The sequence below is a fragment of the Centropristis striata genome, chromosome 16 (genome assembly GCF_030273125.1).
Source record: "Centropristis striata isolate RG_2023a ecotype Rhode Island chromosome 16, C.striata_1.0, whole genome shotgun sequence".
Lineage (NCBI taxonomy): Eukaryota > Metazoa > Chordata > Actinopteri > Perciformes > Serranidae > Centropristis > Centropristis striata.
In genome coordinates this window covers 10,837,350-10,863,420 of record NC_081532.1, presented here as the reverse complement: position 1 = coordinate 10,863,420, position 26,071 = coordinate 10,837,350, and the positions used below count along the sequence as shown (strand labels likewise).

The following is a 26,071-nucleotide window of genomic DNA, read 5'->3' as shown; positions in this document are numbered from 1 at the left end:
AGGAGGGGGGCCTGCAGCATACAGTTGTTGACTTTGGGGCGATGGAGGATGACATCATTCCTCGGCTGCTTCCACAGGAAATAAGGTCACAGTGGGAATCTCCGCCAAGCGGGGAAAGACGACTGTTTCAACCAAGGTGCACAAGCACACAGATGAATGCATTCATTTATACACACACACACACACACACACACACACACACACACACACAATGCACTCCCAAATGGGGGGCCGTGTTGCTATGTGTGAGACGACTTTTCCAATACGGTTCATACCATCTAACCAATGTTAGCGTGGACAATGGAATATTCACCACCCAACCCCTTTTGATACACACATGAACTTGAATCACACACACACACACACACACACACACACACACACACGTTAAGAAGTGGTGGAGTTCATTAACTTAACACATTTGGCTGGGAGATATACACACACACACACACACACACACACACACACACACACACACACACACACACAGAGCACTTTTAAGCAAGTGACATCATGATTCACCACTCCCAGTGCAGGCTGGGAGAGCATCCAACCGCTCTGTTGGAGTGTGTATGCTTGCACAGATGCTTGTACACGCACACACATATGCAGGACTTTTTATTTATTTCTTCTTTATGCAAGTCAGTTTTTCATCTGAAAAGTTTTTAGCTCAGTGGGAGGCACTGCTGCGTAAGACTTTGAGCCTCCCTCTGTGTCTCCGTGGAAACCACAACAACATGTATGCAAGCAGTAGGTAGCTGACGGGACTCCCCTTCCCCAGAATATCAGTTGTGCAATTGGTGGGGTGGGGTGGGGGGCTCCCCTACAGAATCATGGCACCAGGGGAGATCAGATGGAGACTGGATGTGTTTTAGGTTTATTTCTGAATACTGACTGTGTTGGTGTGGGTGTGGCTAGCTCTGTGTGTCTGGGTGTGTGTGTTTGTTTCCATGTGAAATAGTTTGATAATGTTCCAGAACATTATGACTTGGTAGAAGCTTGTGTCACCCGCCCCCCACCCATCTCCCTGCAGTCTCACTGTGTAACCTCTCCCTTTGAACTCACCCAGCTCCACCCAAACTGGGCCAGGGGTTTTCTCCAGAAAACTGCCTCAGTGGTAAAATACTCTCACCGGTTAATGCAGACGAGCATGTCATGATTTATTCTGTTTAAATTTTAATGCACAAGAACAAGTACAACATATGTAGTGTCCCGGTATCAAATCTGCACATTTTTACTCTTGTGAAATCTTTTGTACAATATTTGAAGCTGCAGTTCCCACTGTGTCTCACTCTGTCTGCCAAGGTGTGTGAGGAATTTTGGCCTTGAATGAGATGAGATGAGGGAGCTGATGCAGAGAGGATCAAAGGTAGCAGAAACCGGCATCTTCTGTCAGATCCAGGCCCACCTGTGAAGCTTATGCATCGGACAGATGAGACACAGTAACAAGCAGAGAGCTGCTACCCCCTAGCGACTCTCAGCTCTTACTGTATCATAGGGTACAATGGTGGCTTGCAGGGCAACCTCGCTACTGTTTCTTGATATGAAGAGGATCCATAGCTCCATCTACAGGATGATCTGTGAACTTACACCAGTTTGTCTGGATTCAATTCAGAAGCGGTTTTATTTCCCAACAAAGTTTTCACATGATCTTCCTTTTCTTAAGCTGTTTTCAATGCTTTTAACGGCTCTGTGTTGAAACAATAACACACTCTGCTGCGATTGTGACATTGTAATGAAGTTACTGTTGGGAGGAAAGGGTGGTGCAAGATACAGTACTATTCTCGGTCAAAGAGAGTCTTTCTAGGGAGGCTATTGTCTTATGTTGTATGCCTGATTTATATAATGTGGGAATCATGCTGGGCAAAAGGATGTTAAAGTAGTTTGTTTGGTGCATGGTCTATAGAGTAGTATCATGACTTATGCAACATAATTTTTGCATTCTTAAGTTTGCACATTCTTCAGTGCTGTCTTACCAACTCCTATGATGATTTGTTTTGCAGGGCTGCAGCAAAATGTAAAAAGGCTTGTGCAGTGGCTACTTCTATATGCTGACACATTTATCCCTCCTAACATTCCTGTCTATCTTTACCCTTCTGTCTGAAAAAGAGAGGAAACAGGAGCTGATCTGCTCTACCATTGGCTGCACGCAGTCTCCTTCTGCACACTACTGACAGCTCTCTCACTGCAGCTCCAGGCTGAGGCTCATCACTATTGCTGATGTAGGATTAGCTCACTTACTCTAAATCTTAAGATAGCCATGGGAAGGTAATGCGAAACCTGCCCTGATAGCCATGAATATAAATATGAAGAGCCAAGCTGGCCAGCGAAGGCCTGGAGTTTGTTGTCATTGAAGATTACTTGTTGACAGGCTGCTGTTCCTGCAAGGCGAGGTGATTCACTGGGCAGGGTTTTTTTTTGGTGCTGTAGTTGGCCAACCCTCCCAGAAACAGGCTTTTTTATGAACATGTTTGATAATTTATCTTGTGATTATTTAATCTTAAATGTTCTGGTTCTTTTTTCATGTTGTTATGAGATCCAATTTTCAGAATGACATGCTGCGAGGGTGCATATCCTTAGCCTCATAGCACAATTGCCTAAGTCATTTTTTGGCCAAATTGTGATATCTGCCTAACTTTACTACATACAAACCAAACTACATTATTTATATGTAAGAGAAAAAATGCCTTAGTCAGGGCATATTCTGCCTAAGTCACTTTTATCTGTTATGAAATCGATGTGTTTAATTTTTTATGCAAACTTGTTTTTTCTTGTTTCCCGAAAACGTTCAAATATGACTTAGGCAAATATGCTATGAGGCTAACGATATGGTGTACGGCCTAGCAGGCTGATATTGAGTACATATAGTCTACAAGTGTTATTAGGGCTGGGCAATATGACCCAAAAATAACATCTCTGATTTTCTTTTCACACCTCATTTACATTATTAAAACTTGCAACAAAGTGCAAACTTAATTTCACTAACAAATAAAAGGTGCTTCCTGAAATCCGCATGCAAAATAACAAAATCATACATGAGGTGGTTGTAATGTCTCTTTTACAGTTTTTACTTTGCGCTACGGGAGCTCAGGGAGTTCTGTACCGTAATTACCCAGTTAAAGTGAAAATCCGTTTTCATCATTGTCTCCCATCCATCAACTAGAATCAGATAATAACATCAATTTATCGTCCATCTCTACAGGGTACTCAAACCAGGGTGTTTGTCGTAAATTACTGACAATAACGTGTAATATTTGCTTAGTCACAGATCTGACATGTTAGTGGATATAAACAACAAATGCTGCAGAATTCTAGTAATTGTAATGTTTAACCCAAATCAACTGGTGGTGGCAAAGTATCTTTATATGATTTGAGATTCACTTTATTGTCATTTCATTGAGTATTTTCATACACAGAAGCAACAAAATATGGTTTCTCCCCGGCTCCAATTAGTGCATTAAAAGACAGTAATACAGTATAATTGTCAATCCCTAAGATAAATGTTAAGTAGCAGAGCTGACACATATGTGAGTGTAAAATTAAAAAAATATTACCAAAAGTATTGACATTTTAAGTATTTTCAACTGCTGTGGTGCTTGAGCTTGTGACGTTTTCAATACGGGACAGCTTCCGCCTCCACAGCAGCTGTGTCTTTACCGTTCCCGTGTTGTGCTCCTCTGATTCGGATGTGAGGTAGACCGTGACAAGCACGGATTCACTTCATATATCACGGAGGCAGTCCATTCTCTGCAGTTCAGAGAGGAGGTTCCCAAGGCCACTTTGTGTGTGTGTGTGTGTGTGTGTGTGTGTGTGTGTGTGTGTGTGCGTGCGCGCGCGTGTGTGCGTCCTTCTTGAGAGGAAGTGAGACTGGGAATAAAGAATAGAGCAGTGATGTGAACTGCGTTTCCTGCTCTTGGCACCGTAACCCTGGGAGCATTCCACCCGCCACTCAATCCAGGGAAAGGGTTATCACCATGGAGATGGCATTTGGCAGGCCCGGTCTAAAGTAAGTGTGTGTATAATCACAGAGACGAGGAGGGGGGAGTTGCCTCTTTCAATGATATCAGGTTCAAGTTTAAACTTTATTTGTCCCAGTGGGCAGTTGGTTTTACTGCAAGTATTAAAAATAACATTAAATAATAAAAATAAAGGGTGACATCCATAACAACATGCAAAAGTGCAACAGTGGAGAAATAATTACAGTCATCTCCTTATTTTAAAAAATAAAACAAATCATATATGCTTAGTGGAAAATAATAAAAAGTGTTAAAACAACTAAATAATAACAAAAAAAGTATTTAATGCATATTTAAGTATATATTTTTATCCTAGAAAGTTTGTGAATTGGAAACTTAATTTTGAAATGAAAGCGTTTTGAGCAGTCCAATTAAATGCCTGATCATAACTCTATTGAGTTATTGAAATGAAAAATCTGCAAAAGCTTGCTTCACAACCTAAAATGTGCGTTTAAGTCGTCACATGTGCATCCATATGTGTGTGGAGTCTGCCCGGTGCCTGAAGCAGAAATAAACATGAAATCTGCGGCTATATTTACACAGATAATTTTACACACAGCAGACAGCCAATTTCAGCGAGCAGGTGTATGTGTGTGTGTGTGTGTGTGTGTGTATGTGTGTTTAGGAAGTTGTTATGTTCACACTATTTAACTTCTCTGAAAGACTGGAAGAAGCGATTCCGGCTTGATGAATCCATCGAGGCATACGTGCACACCCACACACACTTGCGCACACTCGCACACACTCACACACTAGTGCAAATGACATATCAGGCAAATTAAAGAGCCCTGTATTAATGCTTCTGTGCTAATTAAGCCTTTTAGGAGAGCATGTGTGCACATCCTGTGTGTATTAACAGTTGTTATTGGACAACTGATCCTCTGCTTCGGCCCCTCCGCTCTTCCCATCGTGCATGATCAATGCTGTAAAGGCTGCTGACTCACCTGTTACTGTAGCAGTGGGGTTGGATTAGGTCTGTGTGGTCGGCGGAGGAAAGCACTTGCAGACATAACACTCAACACACACTCACATACACCTGTTGCTCACTTCCATCTCGTTCTGCCCTCTCTTACACTTTACTCTCTCCTTCCCTGCCTCCCATTCTCTCCCTGACCAAGCATCCTAAAGGAAAACATACTTTTTTTAAGTTTCTCAAATTACCAAACTAAAACAGCTGTATTAAAATCATCCATGTGTCATCAGTTAAACCACATGCTTTTTCAGTGTTTTTCATAATATACTTTTAAAAAATGATTCATATAATTTGTGTCTCAGCAGGTCAAAACTATAACCAGATAAATTATTTAGTTATGATTTAGCATTAATCTGGAGATTAAAATTAAACCCATGGCCTTTAACTTGATGGTTAATCCGTCTGAATGGTAGAAAACTAAGTGAAAGGGCCGCACATTTAAAAAGTTTATTTTTTTTCTATTATACTGCCTGTAATTAAGTTGATTTTAATAATGAATTACCATTAAAACAGTAACTGATATATTTTTAAAGCTATAACACAACATTGACATTGTTACCATACAAAGTAAATACAGCAGATATATAGAAATAGAATTAGAGAAGAGCAGATACTAGTTCACACGTTCATATCAACAATCAGCTGCAGTGTGGTCAGAGCGGCGGACATTTTTATGAGTACCATTGCCGTTGTAGTGGGCATATTATCCAACCTGCTTACTAGCCAGGTGTGGCGACAACTCTGCAGAGGGAAAAAGTATGCACTTAGGTTTATTTGGTGACTCTAAATTGCCCATAGGTGTGAATGAGAGCGTGTTTGTCTGTCTCTTTGTGTCAGCCCTGTGATAATCTGGAGACCTGTCCAGGGTGTACCCCGCCTCTCGCCCAGTGTCAGCTGGGATCGGCTCCAGCCCCCCATGACCCGAGTGCGGATAAGCAGTTAAGGCTAATGAATGAATGAAAATAAAACCCACACACATCAAGCAGACAAAGAGCAACATTAGCGTTAATATGTAGTTGTGTCTCTAGTTCTCTCTCTTTTAGCTCCATTTTGGTCTCCACCAACTCCTGAGGGAAATATGTGACTCTTTAGCTGCTAAATGTTCCCCTCTGCTCACCAGCAGGTCGCTAACTGTGTTTGTTTGCCTTTGATACTGGATAGGCAGCGCCTTTGGGTGGCTGCAGCGCTGACCCACACACCCCTGCTGACCTTATGTGTCTCTCCCTTTGGGAACAGTTCGTCTCGCAAGTTGTTTTCATGTCATCTGAGCAGACTGCAGCTACTGTCCGACTTACTGTAATGGATTCTTCTCAGGATCTTAAAAAAATTAAGAGGTGGTCCCCACACTGTCCACCCATCTTAGTAAGTTTTGTTCATGTGCTTAGAGCTTAAGTGACACATGTTTTAAAAGCTGGACTCAGCACTCAGAGTTCATTTAGAGGCTTGTTTTAGGACCAAGCGGGGACATTTTTTTTTTTTTTTGAGAGGGCAGGGTTACACCGACTGTCAGTCAGAGAGAAAAAGAGCACACAGCTGCCTGATGGCATCTGTCCTGGCTCCCTTTACACACACACACACACACACACACACACACACACACACACACACACACACACACACTCACTCACTTACATGCACACACGTATCTGTTTATACAGAGATTTATGATATCACAAGTGCATCGCTCCAGGTGGTGCAGAGGAAGTGGTGGGAACTAACTATAACTATCAGTGATCAGACTGAGCAGTGGACACAGGGAGACAGGGAGAAAGGGAGGGGTTATTCAACATGATACGAAAGGCCGGTGAGATGGCACTCCTCAGATCGTGCTCATTTGTTGATAGACACAAGATAGCGATTGTATAATGTTTCCCCCTGCAGCACGGAGGTGAGAAGTGGCCAGAAAGCAGACAATGTGTGTGTGTCAGTGTGAGTGTGTGGGATCGGTATCTGACCTTGGCTTCAGTACAGAGTCCAGTTGTTCCAAAGAATTCAGTAGGGCGTACAGGGAGCTGAGAGGAGTTACCCTAAAAACCCAAGGTGACTCACTTATTTTTCTGGAAAAGTCAGTCACACACAGATGCAGTTTAACATGTCTAGCGTGAGAGATGTTGCTGATTCGTTATTAACACACCATGTTGTCAGTGAGGTGGAGAAATAAACAGTCACAAAGTGATGTAATACATACTGCAACATGGATCCCACGGATGGTAAGAACAGGGACGGAAAACCACAGAAATATACACTGGTGGTACATTTACTCAAGTACTGTACCTGTACTTTACTTGACTATTTCCATGTTTTGCAACTTTATGCTTCTACTCCATTACATTTCAGAGACAAATATTGTACTTTTTACTCCACTTTAGTTACTTTATAGATTACAGTTTTCACTCCCTTCCCTTTCAGTGAAAACAATGTACATTATCTCCAGATTTGAATGTTTGAAGTATGAAGTGTTCCTTAATTTGTTGAGAAAATTCCTCTATTTCTGACACTATTTTAAAATAATTTAAAATCCTCACGGATCAGCTGGAGGATGCATCATCACAAAGTTGAAAACCGGGCTGTTTTTCTGACCTCATGAAAAATTTGTAGAGATAAGTTACTGTGCAAAAGTGTTAGGCAGGTGTGAAGAAATGCTGTAAAATAAGAATGCTTTAATAATAGAAATGTTTTAGATTCTTTTTTTTTATCATTTAACAAAAGTGAGAAAAATCAAAGTCAAATCAGTATTTGGTGTGACCAGCCTTTGCCTTAAAACCAGCATCAACCTACCTGCCTGTGTAACTTTTTGATGAGATTCAACTTTATTGTCATTGAACAGAGTAACAAGTATAAGGACACAGTCCTATATATGCTTCTCACAGGACAGCAATATAAAAAAAAAAACACATGATGACCTTATAGAATATTATGCATTGCTGTAGATTAAACTACCCAACAGTATATAAAGGAGTTAAAATTAGCACAACCATAAACATCTACAGCAGTAAAAAGCAACATACACATCAATGCAGCTATAATATCAATCTATAACATAATATATCATAGTAAAACACTGTCAAGGAGCATTATATTGCATAATTAATACTTTTACAGTACATTTTGTTGATAATACAGTAAGATTTTGGATACTGAGCTTTTGCTTGTAGTGGAGTAATTTAACAGTGTGGTTTAAGTACTTCTACTTTAGTAAAAAAAAAAAAAAAACATAGTTACAGATAGAAGATAAAATGTTTAGGTTACAGGAAAACACACACTAGACCAACATGAAGTAACATTTGTTGCTGTTGTGGGAAAAGCTCATCATTTGTTTTGAGTTTTTCAACTGCTTTTTAGTCCACCCCAGTGAGAGTGAAAACCAATACTTGGTTCCTTGAAAGTTTTTATCCATCAGTAATGATAATTCCCTCTGTTTCATGAGTGACTACAGTATACTCATGCAGCCCAGTATAGCACTAGGGGGCACTTGACTCTCCATCTGTGCTGCTCTGAAACACAACCATAGTGGAATCTGTGTTTACTGCGCCAACAGATTGACGGTTTCCTTTTCTTTGACAGTCGGTGGCACCACCATCTCTGTGCCATCAATAACTGCAGCTGGATCTTAGTATAGCAGCACTTTCTACAGAGAAAAGTCACTAATAAAAGCTTCTTTACCAAAAACTACACAATCCAACATGGGGAGAAATTACCTGATGTTAGCATGCAGCTACATGTAGCAGTGTATGTAATGTAAACACTGCAGATGATCATTTATAGAAAGATTACATCAGTTCGAGCATTCAGAAATGAATGAAAACAACAATAAATCCCCTATTATTCATTTAGTCAGTCAAAACATGGAATTTGAAGACATCTCTTTGGGCTGCTGGAAATTGATTTGCATTTTTCTCTTTTCTGACGTGTTATAGACCAAACAATAAATAATTGGCAAATTAATCATAATGGAAAATAATTGCTTGTTGCAGCCCTGTTGTATGTTGTGATAAAAACTTTTAATAATTTCTTACATTTTGCAGACTATGAGCTTAATTGATTATTCATTTAAAAATAATCAGTAACAATAATAATTGTTATTTTCAGTTCTAATGAAGAGTGGCTCTCCATACGTGCATGAATTGTAAAGATTTTAATGTTCCAGTAAAAGGGAATGCAGCTTTAACTTCCCGAGCAAGCCCAGTGGAATTACTGTATGTCAACAGATATAACAACAGGTGCTTCGCCCGCTGATTCATCACTCCATCCTAAATTACCTCTATGAAAACATTTTGGCTCACGCTCAAGCACTGGCCTAAGCTTCCTGTCTGCAGCAAAATTACTTGAATCAGACTCACTTTGAGGTTTAACTTCCCACTGGTAAAGTTTAGTCAAAAGCCGGGACAGCGGAGGGCTCAGATCCTGCAAAACACTACACACAGATATGCAACATGGCTGAACCCCCTCCACTTCCCACCCCCCACCCTAATGCTCAGGACAGCCGGTGTGCTCTGTGTGTGTGTGTGTGAGTTTGTGTGTGTGTGTGTTGCGAGACCCCGGCATGGCTCATGTTTCTCAGTGCAGTTTGTCAGAGCCCAGCTTGGAGCGGCAGGCACCAGTGAGACTACACCAAATACATACATCCTGAGCTGACAGGGGGACATGAGAGGTTTTCTGCCCCAGAGAGAAGCTGCTGTTTGGGGCTGCGATTGGTCATAAAACAGCCTCCAGTACCATGGTTCTGCCTCCCGGCCTGCACAGTAGCACGGGAGTCTTAAGGAACATCTCATACACTGCTGGATTACTGCTTTTTAGGAGCCTGTACATGTGAGTGGAGCCTGGAGGAGAGGAATTTTGTGAGTGTGAGTGATTCTCACACGGCATTTTTGCCTGAAATCACACACATGCTTTCCTGAAGTCATTTTTTTGGTAATTGGATATCTGAGCTGTTAAGTGGACTTCTTCACAACAGTCCACTTGATTTTCTTCCGAGCGGTTGTTTAGTTGCCGGGCAAGCTGGTCCGTTTGTAGTCGCCGTGTCAGTAGCCGCACCGGTGGCCGTGTCTGGTGGGGGGTTACGTGTCTCGGCCCCCACCATGATGATCAAGGAGACGTCGTTACGCCGGGACCCTGACCTGAGGGGGGAGCTGGCCTTTCTGGCCAGGGGGTGTGACTTTGTCCTCCCCTCACGCTTCAAGAAGAGACTCAAGTCCTTCCAGCAGCAGCAGGTCAGTCGGTGCAGTGAGCAGGATGGACCAGGTGCACGATTGGACATGCACGTAAAATGCAAACTCATGAGAAACTCAAAAACTATCCTTATAATCTCTAAATTTATGTCTCTTTCTTTCTTTTTTCTAGCTTTCTGTCTGTCTTTCTCTATTCCTCTCTTTTTCTTTACTTAATATCTTTATAGATTTTTTAAATTTCATTTATTTTACACACACACTCAAACAGTAGATTCATCTTGTTGCTTTCATACACACAAAGTGACATGCCAGGGACGACAAACTATTCTGAGGCAGATACCAGCAGGATATTAATAGGGCAGGAGGTGCAGGAATAGAGTGATAGAATGAACTCTGTGAAGGAGAGTGGGAGGGGGAGGACCGCTACAGCTGTCCTGCTCAGTACACACAGTATGGAGGCCCTGGAGAAGACGCACACCAAACACACCAGGCATCAGGGAGCTCCAGCTTACTGTGTAGTTCTCATGAAGAAGAGTTAAACTTAAATTTCAGGTCTTTCCAGTTCACTTTGTGTCAACTGAAACTTGTATCGATCTTATATCGCACCTTGTCATTGCTGGCAGTGTAACTTGTTCTCATGGGAATCAGATTAATGGATTCTGCTGATAATACATAATTCTGATCAGAGCTCTTCCTGAGAACATTCCACAATGTATGGGTGCATTTTTAAGTTTTCGTCCTCCTCTACCCTGATTTTAATATTATCAAGGACCTATGTTTTTCCCAGTCTGAGACACAAATATACAGTTTTCTCAAGCAAGTAGTGTTGTCCAGTTTGGTGCCGAGATTTTTTTTTCACAAATGTTGCCATGAGTGTTGTTTATTTTGCCTAATTAGTTGGTTAAGGTTCCAGAGATTAGGATAAATTAAGTTAAACCCATCATAGTCTTTGCTGCCACAGGCTTGTGCCACTTGGAGCTCATCTTGCCCACCATTTAAGTCTTAGTGCTGACTATAAAACAAGTCTCTCGTTGTTTAAACATATTTTTATGACTCACTGGGAGTTTCCACCACATCCCTCATGGGCCCTTTATCCTCATAAAGTGAAGTTGTGTCTTGTCTTCGGGTTTTGGAAAATTAGTGCTTCATATATATATTTCCCATAAAAATGAATGATAAGTTAGTAAAAGTCAGGTCAAGACTGGATCTAAAATGCATTAAATTGACTGTGGTGTTTTAGTTACAGCCTGACAGATCTATCTGTTGATAGATACATTGGCCCATTAAAGGCCTTTTGGTGTCTGTGTATTTGCTGTCTGATATGTGCTGTTATGAAAACTTTATTTTACATAATATATAATGCAGTAATGTTGCTTGGCGTGAATTTTTTTGTATTCTGTTTTTTTTTTTTAAATAGTCAGCAGTTGACTGACACTTAACAGTAATGATGTTTATTTAGCTATTTATTGGATTCCTATGTATTCTTTATCTTCAATACATTGTTTGTATACTGTATAACAATGTTAAATATTATTCAATTCAGTTTTATGTTTGAGAAAGTAGCTCTCTGTATATAACCATATCGGTTATCAAGGAATTTTCCCCCTCTATAATCACTACGACAACAATCTCAAAAATCCAATATCGGATCTATTTATTTTTAATTTTGTGTGCTTGCTTGCAAAAGCACACTAACTACTCTTCACCGGGCTTATTTTGTGTGCTTGCTTGCAAAAGCACACTAACTACTATTCACCGGGACTATTTTTATTATTTTTAATCTTCCGTTTCTTCCGTGTCATTTTTCGGTCGACTACTCCTCCCAGAGTTTTGGCCGCACATACACAAAAAAGGTATCAAACCGACCGGCTCGCCCATGACAAGTGTGCTATGACTTTTCTAAGGGTTTCGACATACGGTTTTCAAATTATTGGGCAAAAACACGTCAAAAAATCCCCCCAATGTAACCCTATGGAGAGTCTAGAGTGGGGAAGTCATCAAACAGAGTGTAGAGGGAGAGAAAGAATTGTCAAAAAATAAATTTGAAAACTGCGCTCCAGGCCGCAAATTTCACTCTACAGAAATAATTTATACATAGAAACGTAGGAAAATTTGTCCTCTCACTCACAATCCTCTGGTAAAGCTGTCAGAGTTATAGTTTGGGCGCAGGACGCACAGATGCTCAAACAAAATGCACCAACTGCCGCATCGGCTCCCATATTAAAAATGAAGGAAGATTTCTCAAAAAAAAAATTTAACAGTTTTTTAAAATCGCTCTAACAAAGCTATTTTTTCATTTTTCTTAAAAAAAAAACATATGGAGATGTTCAGGAAGAACTCAGGACGCTCAAAGTAAAGTCGGATCAATGATAGGTATTATGGTTTTGCCGAAAATGCTTTCTGTTCGAGGCCAGAATTTCAAGTTTGTCGACCTCTGTCTGCTCACTTGTCTCCATCGTCAGTTAATTTCAGTTGATTGCTCTGCTCTGATTGGTCGACTCCACCTGGCCACGTGGTTGCTTAGCTACCAAAGCCCCCCCCCCTCCCCCCTCCCCCCTCCCCTCCTCCAACACAGACATTCTAACTGATAACTGTCAGTTTACTCTCAGTAAACAGACATGGCTTTCTTCATAAAACACGAGACCTTATAACTTGACCATACATTGTCCAATCTGCCTCAAACTTGTCATGCATGATGATGGTTCATCACTTTTCAGTTCTACATAACAATAATTCATAAATTCCCGCCCTTTTTATTAGCCACGCCCCCTTTTACTAACTAATGAACCGTTTGTCCTAGAAACTTGTATAAGATGTCCGATTACTCAGCATAGAGTCCCTGTTTAACTGGTGATTGATAACCCCGCCCCTTTTGATAAGCCACGCCCATTTTACTAACTAGTGAACCGTTTGTCCTAGAGACTTGTATGAGGTGTGAGTGTACTCAGCAGAAAGTCCCTGTTTAATCCCTGCCCCTTTTGATAAGCCACGAGAGTCACGGTCCAGAGGCAAGCACACAATCAAAATTTCTTTAGGAATTTTCTAGTTCTTCTTCCGTTTCTTCCGTGTTGTTTTTCCGTCGACTACTCCTCCCAGAGTTTTGGTCGCACATACACAAAAAAGGTATCAAATCGACCGGCTCACCCATGACCAGTGTGCTATGACTTTTATAAGGGTTTCGACAAACGGTTTTCAAATTATTGGGCAAAAACACGTCAAAAAATCCCCCCAATGTAACCCTATGGAGAGTCTAGAGCGGTGATGTCATCAAACAGAGTGTAGAGGGAGAGAACGAATTTTCAAAAAATAAATTTGAAAACTGCGCTCCAGGCTGCAAATTTCACTCTACAGAAATGATTTATACATAGAAACGTAGGAAAATTTGTCCTCTCACTCACAATCCTCTGGTAAAGCTGTCAGAGTTATAGTTTTGGCGCAGGACGCACAGATGCACAAACAAAACACATCAACTGCCTCATTGGCTCCCATATTAAAAATGCAGGAAGATTTCTCCCCAAAATTTTTTTTACAGTTTTTTAAAATCGCTCTAACAAAGCTATTTTTTCATCTTTCTTTAAAAAAAATATATGTAGACGTTCAGGAAGAACTCAGGACGCTCAAAGTGAAGTCGGATCAATGATAGGTATTATGGTTTTGCCAAAAATGCTTTCTGTTCGAGGCCAGAATTTTCAGTTTGTCGACCTCTGTCTGCTCACTGTGACGGAATTGTCAGTTAATTTCAGTTTGATTGCTCTGCTCTTATTGGTCGACTCCACCTGGCCACCTGGTTGCTTAGCTACAAAAGCCTCCCCCCTCCCTCCTCCAACACAGACATTTTAACTGATAACTGTCAGTTTACTCTAAGTGAACAGACCTACTAACTTGACCATACATTGTCCAATCTTCCTCAAACTTGCCAAGCATGATGATGGTTCATCACTGACCACTTATACATAACAATATTTCATAAATTCCCGCCCTTTTTGATTAGCCACGCCCCCTTTCATAACTAATGAACCGTTTGTCCTAGAAACTTGTATAAGGTGTCAGATTACTCGGCATGAAGTCCCTGTTTAACTGGTGGTTGATAACCCCGCCCCTTTTGATTAGCCACGCCCCCTTTCATAACTAATGAACCGTTTCTCCTAGATACTTGTATGAGGTGTCTGTGAACTCAGGACAGAGTCCCTTTTTAACTGCTGATTCAAGCCACGCCCCCTTTGAGTGACCACGCCCCCTTTTACTAACTTGTGAACCGTTTGTCCTACAGACTTGTATGAGGTGTCTGTGAACTCAGGACAGAGTCCTAGTTTGAGTGTTGATTTGAGCCACGAGAATGATGGTCCAGAGGCAAGCACACAATCAAAATTTCTTTAGACATTTTCTAGTTTTTATTCAATTTCATTTTTATTATTCTATTTTTATTACCTAAATCTGTTTTTACTCTGTACTTGTGCAGCTGCAACATATGAATTTACCGCATGGGGGATCAATAAAGGAATGTCTTATCTTATAATATCTTAGTGTTAGACCTTAGCATGCTGTCTGTGTAAGATGCAGAGATTTTTTTCTACCTTTCTTGATTTGTTCAGAGACTGTAATAAAATGAACAAGTTTCTTATTTAAGATTATAACTAATGACGATTTCAAAGAATTTCAAAAATGAGGTGTAACATTACCTCCACAGATAATCACCCACGACCCTGCTCGTCCATTCCCTAACATGATCTCCCTTCTCTCTTTTCAGGTCCAGGCCAAACCGGAGAAGAAACCAGGCACACCTCCACCAGCGCCTGCACTGGCCCCAGCCACGCCCACCCCCGCACCGCGCTCACCCAGCCCTCCTCCGGTTCCGGTGATAGTCACCCCTCCTCCCCCGGCCATCAACATTCCCAGGTTCTACTACCCCCGTGGGCTGCCTGCCATGGGTCCGGCCACCAACCATGATGGAGCCATCACTGCCATCGAGGCAGCCTTTACTGAGTTTGAGGAGGAGAAGGCTGACATATATGAAATGGGCAAGATTGCAAAGGTCAGCAGTTTAACCACAGACATATCTATAGCTCCGGAAACATCCTTTACTTCTGTTTCTAATTTATAATCTTAATGAATCTCCTTGCAAAGTAAGCATCAAAAAGATGAAAAGGTCAGCATCAACATTTAGCAGCAGTAATGCAATCATGGAAAAAAATATTACACCACCCTTTTTCTTAAATTTTTACTTAATGCCTGGTACAACTAAAGGTACATTTGTTTGGACAAATATAATTATAACAACAAAAATAGCTCATAAGAGTTTAATTTAAGAGCTGATATCTAGACTTTTTACATGGTTTTCTTGATAATGATTTTCGTTATTATCAATGACTGCATGTGGGATTAACATCAGTGCTTTCATGTTTCATCTTAAAGCGACCACACTTTTGATTTGTTGGTTAACATTTTTCTTTCATTTATACACAGAGCTACAAATTGACCATATAGTTATGAAAGTGGTTTGGCTATACTAAATTATGATATTTAAAATAAAACAAAATAATGGCTAATATTGTCTCACTAAAAAGAAAGAAGCAAAAAAAAAATTAAATACAATGAGTAATCTCATGAATCAGAAGCAGATAAGCAAAACAAATTCATGTCAGATTTTTCAGTAATTACTCAGCTATAATAAACGCAGACATAATAAAGTCGAATCAGACAAAGTATATATTTGGCAGTATAATAAAGAAACAAAAATATAATCAAGAAACAACATCAATCAGAGTCCTTCGTCACATATTTTTTGTCTTTCAAAAATAATGTTTCTGAACATTTTCTTGAATTTAAACATTACTACATTCCTCTAAGTCATTCTTACAAGTCTTCAATAAAAGGAACCTTTAACTGATTTATTCCATGGAAAAACTTTCTTTTCTCCAGAAATTAGCACATACACATTGGCCTGGTCAATGCAGATCTGTGTGATCACTGATTATAGGAAGTAAACACTGTTTTGAAGTACAATATGTTTTTCAGAGTAAAATAATGGTGTTGTTAAATGTCTTGCTCTTCAGGCATGTGGGTGTCCACTCTACTGGAAGGCCCCCATGTTCTACTCAGCTGGTGGTGAGAGGACAGGCTTCGTCTCTGTTCACTCCTTCGTTGCAACCTGGAGGAAGTAAGACAGACCTCATGTTCACCTAGAAATATGACATCATAACTCTCATGAGGTTAAATTTAACTGGTCTGCCCTTCTGCAGGTTGTTGCACAGTTGTCACGACGATGCATCAAGATTTATCTCCCTGCTAGCCAAACCCAGCTGTAACTACCTGGAGCAGGAGGACTTCATCCCTCTGCTGCAGGTAACACAGACACAAACATTACAAAATCTCTGAACTGTCCTCTATATTTACTACAGACTTGTCTAAAATTAGTTTTTTTTCCTGTTTCCTTGTTTGTGTTTGGCTCAATAGGACATAGTGGATACACATCCTGGGCTCACGTTTCTGAAGGATGCACCTGAATTCCATTCCCGCTACATAACAACGGTAAATGGCATGAAATGTTATATTAGCAGTCCTTGAGTAACACCATTTATGCCAAGCTTTTATTAATCTGGGCGACAATGTCTTATCTATCATTATACTTTATTATCCAAGTATAATTTAAAAATGTACATATTTATATATATTTACATATACATTTTATAGGAGTAAATCAGCAACCAAGGCTAAACATTATATTTTATAGTGTTACACACTATTAATGTTGCCCTAGTAGTTACACTTGATGTATAAAAGGTCACAGAACACACAACTAATAAATGTGGTAATTAAACCTACAAAATGACACTGAATAACACTGAACTGAAAAAGCAAAAAATATTATTGATTACATTCAGGGCCGGCTCTAGCCCATTTGGTGCCCTAGGCGAGATCCATTCGTGTTGAACAGCCTACAAAATGACCAACACTAAACTGTAAAAGCACAAAATATTATTAATTTCATTACAAATTTAAATAGGAACTACATCAACAATGAATGACATGTCTTAAAAAGAACAACAACACTGTGGCAGTGATGAAAAATGACTAAATAAATTTACTCTAATATTAGCAGTTTTGATTTGTTTTTAAGTTACTTAAATATTTCCATTATATGCCATTTTAATCTTACTTAATTTATCAGATAGAAGAACCAACAACTATGGATGTTATCAATAGTCCAATTTTTACTAATTTAATTCACATTTAGAGTCAGGTTTCCTATACTTTACATGTACCCTTTACTCCACTACATATATTTGAAAGCTTTAGCAACTAGTAGCTTGATGAGGTTATAAAATATGATGTGTTTTTATAGATCAAACAGTCCATAAATAGGATTTTTTATTTGTAAATAAGTATTTTTACATTGTGGTATTGTTACTCTTACTGAGGTGAAAGATCTGAATACTTCCTCCACCACTACACTATTTACAGCACAACAAGTAAAAAAGCATCAGTATTAAATGTCAATGACTTCTCAGAATTTACGCCTCCTACATTGTCAGCAAATCTGCTACAGTGCACATCTAGTAACTTTAGTAGCAGACTCTGTGTGTGTGGATCGGGACAGCTACAACACGTGCTTCACAAGTCGAGGGTTTGCTGCGTGGAAGTGCAGAGATGCAGAGAAGTCCATGCTGTAATGTGTCAGGGGACGTCACGGAAACACTGACGCCCCCCACAGCCCGCTATGGCAGAGGCCCCGACCCTCCAAATGCCCATATTAAGACACTTCCTTCAGTTTAAGCCAGCTGACCCACTACTGTATGAGACATTAGTAGCCGTGTGAGGTCCATGTACCAGGAAATGGGTGCTAATCCGCTCTTTACTAAGCCTGAGTGTTGTGTTTCAGGGACAGGGAGTCCAGACCGCCTTTGTTTCCATTGTATGCTAAAGACCTGTCTTACTCTCATTATGAAAGAGGACAAGAATATCAGTTGTAGGTGACTTGTTGGTAGGTCTCCCTCATGGAAAGATGAGGAATATGTTTAATAAGTGCAGATGACAGGGGTTGGAAAGATCCCATGTGAGTTTCATACTATTTTCATAGACTGAAAGCCAATCCAGCCAGCATGACAGCTCCTGTTAGTGTCAGACGTTTTGTTTTGGTTCCCTCTTTAGACATTTCAGCCTCTGTAATCTCTCAACTCTTCAACCTGCCAACTTCCAGGCCCGAAAAGGGAAGCAAATGCAGAAGTGCCTTAAAGTCGATTCTTTGTTATCGCCAGCAGGGGGCAACTCTACTAGCTGAAAAAAATAAGTTAAATTGTATAGGCGGCTATGAGAAAATTACCCTACTTCTCACTTGATTTAGTACCTAAGTAAACATTTTTTGGAGGAGTTTAGGGTCTCAATGAAGAGTTTAAAGTCTTCTTTAATATAACATTATGTTCGTTTTGTAAATTATGGTCTAATATAGAGTAAAATAGACAATACAGCAATACAGCAGGGTATGCTGTACGGTACGTTGTGATTGACAAGTCAGTACCCAATGATTGATTTGGGTGTCTTTTTTTTCGTCTAGCAGTAAAGCTAGCTGATAATTTAGCTCCACCCTCTCGTTGTCACTTCTGGCTCCAAAAAATACAAGATGGTGACGACCAAAATGCCAAATTCAAGGCTTCAAAACAGTATTCCACAAACTAATGGGTGACGTTCTGATGGCTTAGTCTACTTTATACATTCTGATTTTAACAGCTTCTTTTTCTCATAAATTAACTTATTTTTATTTTTAAATTCAATACTTTTTTCTTTAGATTTATATTTAGTATATATATGATGTGTTCATGAACTTTGTGCTTTTATTTTTTTGTTTGTGTTTCACCGATGTTCAACCTGATGTTATTGTGGAGAAATACAGCGACTGGTTGAAAACAATAGAGGCAAATATTAACCTAATTCTCTACGGCCTTTTATAGAAGTCTTGCATGCAGTTCTAAAAAGACAACATCTATAACTTGCCCTACCTTTGAAACTTGTTAATCTGAACCATTTGACCCTCCCAGGTAATCCAACGGATATTCTACGTGGTGAACCGCTCGTGGACGGGTCGTATGACCATGATGGAGCTGCGCAGGAGCAACTTCCTGCAGACTCTGGCTCTGCTTGAAGAGGAGGACGACATCAACCAGATCACTGACTACTTCTCCTATGAACACTTCTACGTCATCTACTGCAAGTTCTGGGAGCTGGACACTGACCATGACCTCTACATTGACCCCAAAGACCTCGCGAGATACAACGACCACGGTAAGAACTACTCAAAGAGCAGTTATTTCCCTCAAATGAATTACGCCCACATTATTTTACACATTCAGGCCTTAAGCCAAAACAGACGTTATTCCAAAAACAAATTATAGACTATCCTTACACAGTTGTATGCTGTACAGATTGAAAAGCCCCTTGAGGCATTGCTTTTATATGGATTGGATGCCAGTAAGGAATCAGAAACAGACTGTATTTAGATTTGGCACCTTGATTTGCTTATTTTCCATTAGTTGGGCCCCCACTAGCTATTGCAGAAAACAACAGCTGTTTGTCTGAGGCTCAACACTTTCATGCTGTCTGATGTAAAATGCATTACACTGTTAACTGCATTATGTGACCACTTAGCCAAATTTTAATTCACTTACTCGGTACTTGCGCAAGTGACTGCACTCTGTGCGCTATGTGGCTTACAACAGTATCCATTTGTTTCTGTGTCTTTGAACAAAATCACATTTGCTTATTTTTTCTCATTCTCTCCTTTTGACAGCATCCTCAAACAGAATCATTGAAAGATTGTTTTCAGGGGCCGTTACTCGGTAAGTGGAAACACTCACATAAACAAACACTGAGGAGCTTATTACTTCACTATAACGGCAGTATTGAATGTGAATGTGCTCCGGCTGTCTTGTTTCCAGGGGTAACGCTGTGCAGAGGGAAGGCAGGATGAGCTACGCTGAGTTCGTCTGGTTCCTCATATCTGAAGAAGACAAGAAAAATCCCACCAGGTAATAAAATACAATCGCTTGGTCTTGGGTGGTTGAGCAGCAATCTGATAAATACAGGTGCATCTCAATAAATTAGAATATCATGGAAAAGCCAATTTCCATTAGTTCAAGTCAAATAGCCCCAACCAAGTATTGAGTGCATATAGATGGACTTATGTTTCAGAGGCGAACATTTCCATATTAAACATACTTTTTAAAATTGGTCTTTTGTAATATTTAAAAAAAAATTGAGACACTGAATTTTAGGTCTTAAATAAATGTAAGCCATAATCATTATAATTAGAAGAGATTAAATACATTAAGACATGAAATGTTTCATTCTGTGTGTAATGGATCTGTACAATGTGTTATTTCCACTTTTTGAATTGAATTACTGACATAGATAAAAATGTCTATGATATTCTAATTTGCTGAAATGCTCTTGTATGTTACAGCCAAGTCACTTTATTTCACCTTTTGAGTGTTTGTGTTTCTCTCTCCAGTATAGAGTACTGGTTCCGCTGCATGGACGTGGATGGCGATGGTGTCCTGTCCATGTTTGAGTTGGAGTATTTCTATGAGGAACAGTGTGAGAGGATGGAACGGATGGGCATTGAACCCCTCCCCTTCCAGGATTTACTCTGCCAGATGCTCGACCTGGTCAAACCTGAGAGTTCAGGTTAGTGCCAGCACTCGTTCACCCCTGGTGTTTTTCTCCCTATTTTATGATCATGTTCTCTGTTACTTCTTTTTATACATCCTGCCGTAGTCCTTTTTGCCTTGTAACTGAACTTTACACACATGTGTTTTTGTAAATGTTGTTTTTTTCAGGTAAGATCACACTTGGTGATCTGAAGCGCTGCCGGATGGCCCACATATTCTTTGACACCTTCTTCAACCTGGAGAAATACCTGGACCATGAACAGAGAGACCCATTTGCTGTGCAAAAGGTGTGAATTTGGATCTGTTATATGTAATATTTTGCTATATTGCAGGAGCTGTCAATCGGAAGGATATTCCTCGTTGCAATTAGGAAAAATTAAAGCAAATCCATCAAAATTAAAAAAAAAAAAATAGAATAATTTATCAAGAAATGTATGTGTAAGGATGAAGGATCCCACATTTCTTTTATTATTCTGGCAGTTTCCATCATTTTAAAGCTACATCTCTTTATTTCTTGAGGGTTTAAAAAAAAAAAACATTAAATTCTCTCTTTCTCCTGTCAAATACTGAAATTGCCATGCATGTGTTGTTCCAGGACATTGATAGTGAAGGTCCAGAGCCATCTGACTGGGATAAATATGCCTCAGAGGAGTATGAGATACTGGTGGCGGAGGAGACTGCAAATGAACAGCTACATGAGGGGTACAACACACACACTCACTCATGCTCACATACATGCCTATGCTATACATGCCTACGTGCAGGTATTACAATACAATAAGTTAAAGCAGAGACAGTGAATTAAACAGTTCTACTATGTGTGTTGTGTCCCCAGGTCGTTTGATGATGACTATGAATCCGAGGAGCTTCAAGTCCCTGGAGAGATTGGGAATAAAATGGAAAAACTGATCATATCAGACCTGTCAGCATAAAACTCTCTGGAATTCCTGGGCCTTTTTCTCTGGAAAACGAACAGGAACAAAGTGATACAAGGTCCCTTTGGATGGAAGCATCAAAAACGACATGGACGTAACGACAGAGACAGAAAACGGTTTTGGCATCTGTTTCTTGATAACTGTGGAGTCTCCTCAGAATGGACTCGTCATTTTTTTGTGTGTGTGTGTGACCGCAAACCAGTACTGTTCTGTGTCTGGTGCAATAACGCATCTGTATTCATACAGAAAACAATTTCACTGCCTCCATCTGGGAGAACAAAGCCAACGATGGGGAGGAGAAGTGTATGATAAGCTCTAAAAGGAATCAAAAAAATCACTGTAAAATAAAGTAATTGTGAATTCTTTACAGACAATCCTGCCAGAAGACAATCATCTGAAGGTAGACAGACAGGTAGACTGTCAGTTAAACAAATATACTCCTAGTTGGAGAAACAGGGAGACACAAACAGATAATTACAGTGATAGACACTGCCACTGAAAAACCACAGTCATCTGCTCAATAATGATACATACAGACAGACACTGCCATCAGAAACCTGCTGCCTGTGCAGCTCGTCACTGTGTTCCTTGTAAAGGAAGTTGTTAAACCATCTTGTCCCTCTGAGGAGGAATCATGTAACAGTTAGGGTGATTGTAACAGCACCTCTCTGTGGCCAGTCTGTGCTACTGCATGCCATCACTGCCATGCACAGTGCAGAACGGCTGGACAACTTTTTTCCAAGAGGGAGTTCAGTTCACTGCACAGCCTGAGCTGCTCTATTATTAGTGCGGCATTATCAGTGCTCCACCTCTGAACTCCCTTACAATCATTTCTAAACCGTGGAAAAAGTCTCTGACTTCACAGACTGAAAGTTATCACTTCATTGTGTGAATACTCACAGCAAGACATATGCACATAAAATGATGCATGATGACAAACATATCAAACTCTCTGGTAGAGTTGCTCACACATTTCCACCGGTAACGTTTTTAATAACACAATAGATCCACATAAAAACTGTGAGTTGTTCCTGTCAGTCTCCTGTGATTAACCAGCACATCCCACTGTATGTTTTCTCACGTCCTTATTGATTGTGTACAGTACATGGTAATGACTTTGATCTGTTTTTGAAATTTATGCCAAAAATTGTCTTTTTGCTGCTTAAACATCTCATTGTTATACAATTGTTCATGAAACTTTCTGACGTCCATTCTCCCTGTAACACACACATACAGTACCAAACAAATCACAAGTGATGCCTCTTAAAGGGCCAGTTCACCCAAATTTTAGAAAATACTATATTCTCACACCTTTAGTTCAGCCTGAAGATAGTTTTGTATTTATTCGCAGACATTTTATGAAATCCCTATTCTAGATGTTTGCCTCAACCACATTTTAATTTGGCAGCATTGAACAGCTGAGCTACCCACAGTGATGCAGACATGTGTTGCTGTAATGTTTAAGCACAAAAATGCTTTCTTTCACCTTTATTGCATTGAAACGCAGGCAGAAGTATCAGACGGATATCTTTGGAAAATAAAATCCTGAAACTATTTGCACAGGCTGATACACTAAATGAGATTCCACCCTTTAATTTGAATAAACTGACCCTTTAACTCCACTATTTACTGTGCTGCATTCACATGGACAGGTGCATGTGCGTACACTGTCCTTACTGTAATAGCTAGGAGCGTGTGTTTGCTTAGAAATCACTGATAGAGGGGTGTGTTTTAGGAGCGTGTGATGTGTAGCTCTCAGTTTCAGGCTGTTTATACGTCATAGTTGTTGCCATGGGGATGGTGTTCCTGGGGTCATTGTGTGTGTGTGCGCTTGTATAACTCTTTAATTAGCAATGGGACAGCTTTTATCCTCGATGGCTTCGAATTCACTGGCATATACCTCCTTGACTGGCACTTACTCTACACAGACACACAGATACACTTATATACACACTACACTATAGTTGCTATTGAAAGGGAGAAAGAGCTAGTGGGTGCTGTAAGTCCTGAAGGACCTAAGTCCTTCTGCTCTATAGCCATTGTAAATGTGCCTGACTGTGTATTAAACTATATTATTATAATAATAACTAATGATAAGCCATTATAGATATAACGGCTCAGATTTTTTGATGTATTTCGATGGTTTGTATTGCTGTGCCACTGTGTGGCTCGGGATGGGGGGTAAATTATGTTAGATGTGTGTTTGATTGCGTGTTCAATGCATGGTGGATTTCATCAGCAGAAGAGGGGGAATCCTCTGGAGGACTGACAGTCATAAACAAATATGAAGAGCATTTCATATGGAGACCTCTAAGACTGATGTTTCACCGCTGTGGTCACACACACACTCACACACTGCCAAGGAGACTCGCTCATCCAGACGATATTTAAGAAGGACTGTTGAAGGCAACGGTGCGTCTCCGATGGTGTCCTGGTACTCGCACATGCAGCATCAGGCTAGGAGAGAAGCCATGCCAAGACTTTTACTTGGAAATTACATCCCTACTTTGAGAGGTAGAGAGAAGACTTTTATGTTGATGGACTTCCTCTGTGCAGAGGAGACTTGAGAAGTTGAGATGTGTTCAAATCCTGATGGTTACTGCATTGGCATGGTTTTCTTTCTCTCTCTCTTTCTTTCTTTCTTTCTTTCTTTCTTTCTTTCTTTCTTTCTTTCTTTCTTTCTTTCTTTCTTTCTTTCTTTCTTTCTGTCTTTCTGTCTTTCATTCTTTTTTTCTCCTTTTCTTTTCTCCTTTTCTTTGCCCTGTTATTTGTTGCTTTTGTCTGAAGTTTAAACGTTTAAATAAAGATGTTTCAAGAATATTGAATTTCCTCAAAGATTATTTCCAGTTACCTGCATTCACCCCCCTTCTACCCCCTCAACCACACAAACACGTCTCTCTCTGTCTCACACACACACTCTCACACACGTTCGTCATCGTTCCCTCCTTGTGTACACACACTATGCACAGTGAGTGTGTTTGTCTGCACTGGTGCTCATTAGAGTGTACTTTACAGCCTTTTGAACTGCTGAGTGTCCTGTCTGGGGTTCTGAACTTTTTACCTGCAGGCTGTTTTTTTCACAATTCTAGTCTGTTCTGTACATGTGTTGGAAATATGTTTTATCCTAATTTTTAAGCAGTAAGCAAAACTTCTGCTGTTCATTAAATGCCTTTGAAAATGACACTCGGACACTTCAGGGTAACTGATGTTTTTGGAGTGAAGGAAATTATTTGATGCCAGCTCATTTCATTGACGATTCTCAGACCCTCATGATTTGGACTGTGATTGGCATGAATGACGTCAGCTCTGTACTGAATCACTGTGACTGGCGTCATTGTTGTCATGACAAACATGGGCCAAAACAGGAAGGGTCTGGTTAGTGTGGCACATTGTTGGTTGACCTTTTGTCAGAAAACATTCAGTAGATTTCCAGGCCAACCTCAGTGAATGACCCCAAGTTGACTGAGAATCACTTGGATTACACCTACACTCGTAGATATCATAACCATGTCATGTGGCACAGTTAAAGTGAGCTGGTTCCCATTCTGGTAGAACATTATCGAATTGTTCCTCCAGGGGAAATTTTTTTTTTCAGCCAGGTTTCACTAACCCAGGAACCAAATGAATCTTCTAGCTCTTGTTTCATTGCTTGGGCAGGTGCAGGTGGTCCTCCTCTTGGTCAGACAGATTTCCAGCCAACGTGGCCTGAGCTGGGCCAATCACAACTCTTTATCTCATGAGGTGCGGGTTCAAGACTATGACTGACAACTTGTGGATCGAAATACCTGATGATGTAATTTTTGGCTCCCACTCCCTCTGGCCACGGACACCACGGTGAAGACAACCAAGATGGAACCAAATCTGATGACAGACACGGCAACATACAGGGACATACTGTTGCTACACAATTACAGCTCATCTCTGCGTGCTGTAGTACATTTACATATGTCCATCACTCAGCACTACCACACTTTTTTGTTGCTTTAATTGGCTGTAGTTTTCTCAATTCGTCCAGAGGCATTTTGGTGTACAGCCATTGAAAACTTCTCTTTGGAATTGCAAATTTACCAAAAGGTTCCAGATTAAAACGCATTCACAATTTGGTCTGCCAATTTCACCAAGTACACTTGTGGTACCCCCAAATGAGATGCATACTGATAATGGTTACAACATTACTCAGCTGAGCAGTTATTTTACGTATGAGTACCTTTCTTCCCCCTCTTTTCAGCATGCAGTGAGATCTCTGCTGGTGTTTGCCTGTGCCATGACAGCACTGTTGCCTGGCTCTCTGTGCTATTACTCCTACATTAGAGCAGTT

The 26,071-nt window shown here is 40.2% G+C and overlaps 1 protein-coding gene across 1 annotated transcript in view; it reads left to right on the top strand.

Annotated features, from left to right (window-relative positions):
* The window catches only part of LOC131988528 (serine/threonine-protein phosphatase 2A regulatory subunit B'' subunit alpha-like), a 74,645-nt gene extending 50,072 nt beyond the window's left edge, over window positions 1–24,573 (top strand). Inside the window, exons 3-13 of the mRNA XM_059353661.1 lie at window positions 14,905–15,189; window positions 16,211–16,314; window positions 16,397–16,499; window positions 16,611–16,685; window positions 19,190–19,433; window positions 19,939–19,987; window positions 20,087–20,176; window positions 20,659–20,834; window positions 20,987–21,105; window positions 21,414–21,520; window positions 21,654–24,573. Of these exons, the coding sequence (XP_059209644.1) occupies window positions 14,905–15,189; window positions 16,211–16,314; window positions 16,397–16,499; window positions 16,611–16,685; window positions 19,190–19,433; window positions 19,939–19,987; window positions 20,087–20,176; window positions 20,659–20,834; window positions 20,987–21,105; window positions 21,414–21,520; window positions 21,654–21,750 (1,449 nt within the window). The 3' untranslated portion in view covers window positions 21,751–24,573. The remainder of the gene's footprint in view (window positions 1–14,904; window positions 15,190–16,210; window positions 16,315–16,396; window positions 16,500–16,610; window positions 16,686–19,189; window positions 19,434–19,938; window positions 19,988–20,086; window positions 20,177–20,658; window positions 20,835–20,986; window positions 21,106–21,413; window positions 21,521–21,653) is intronic.
* Window positions 24,574–26,071: the final 1,498 nt, after the last annotated feature.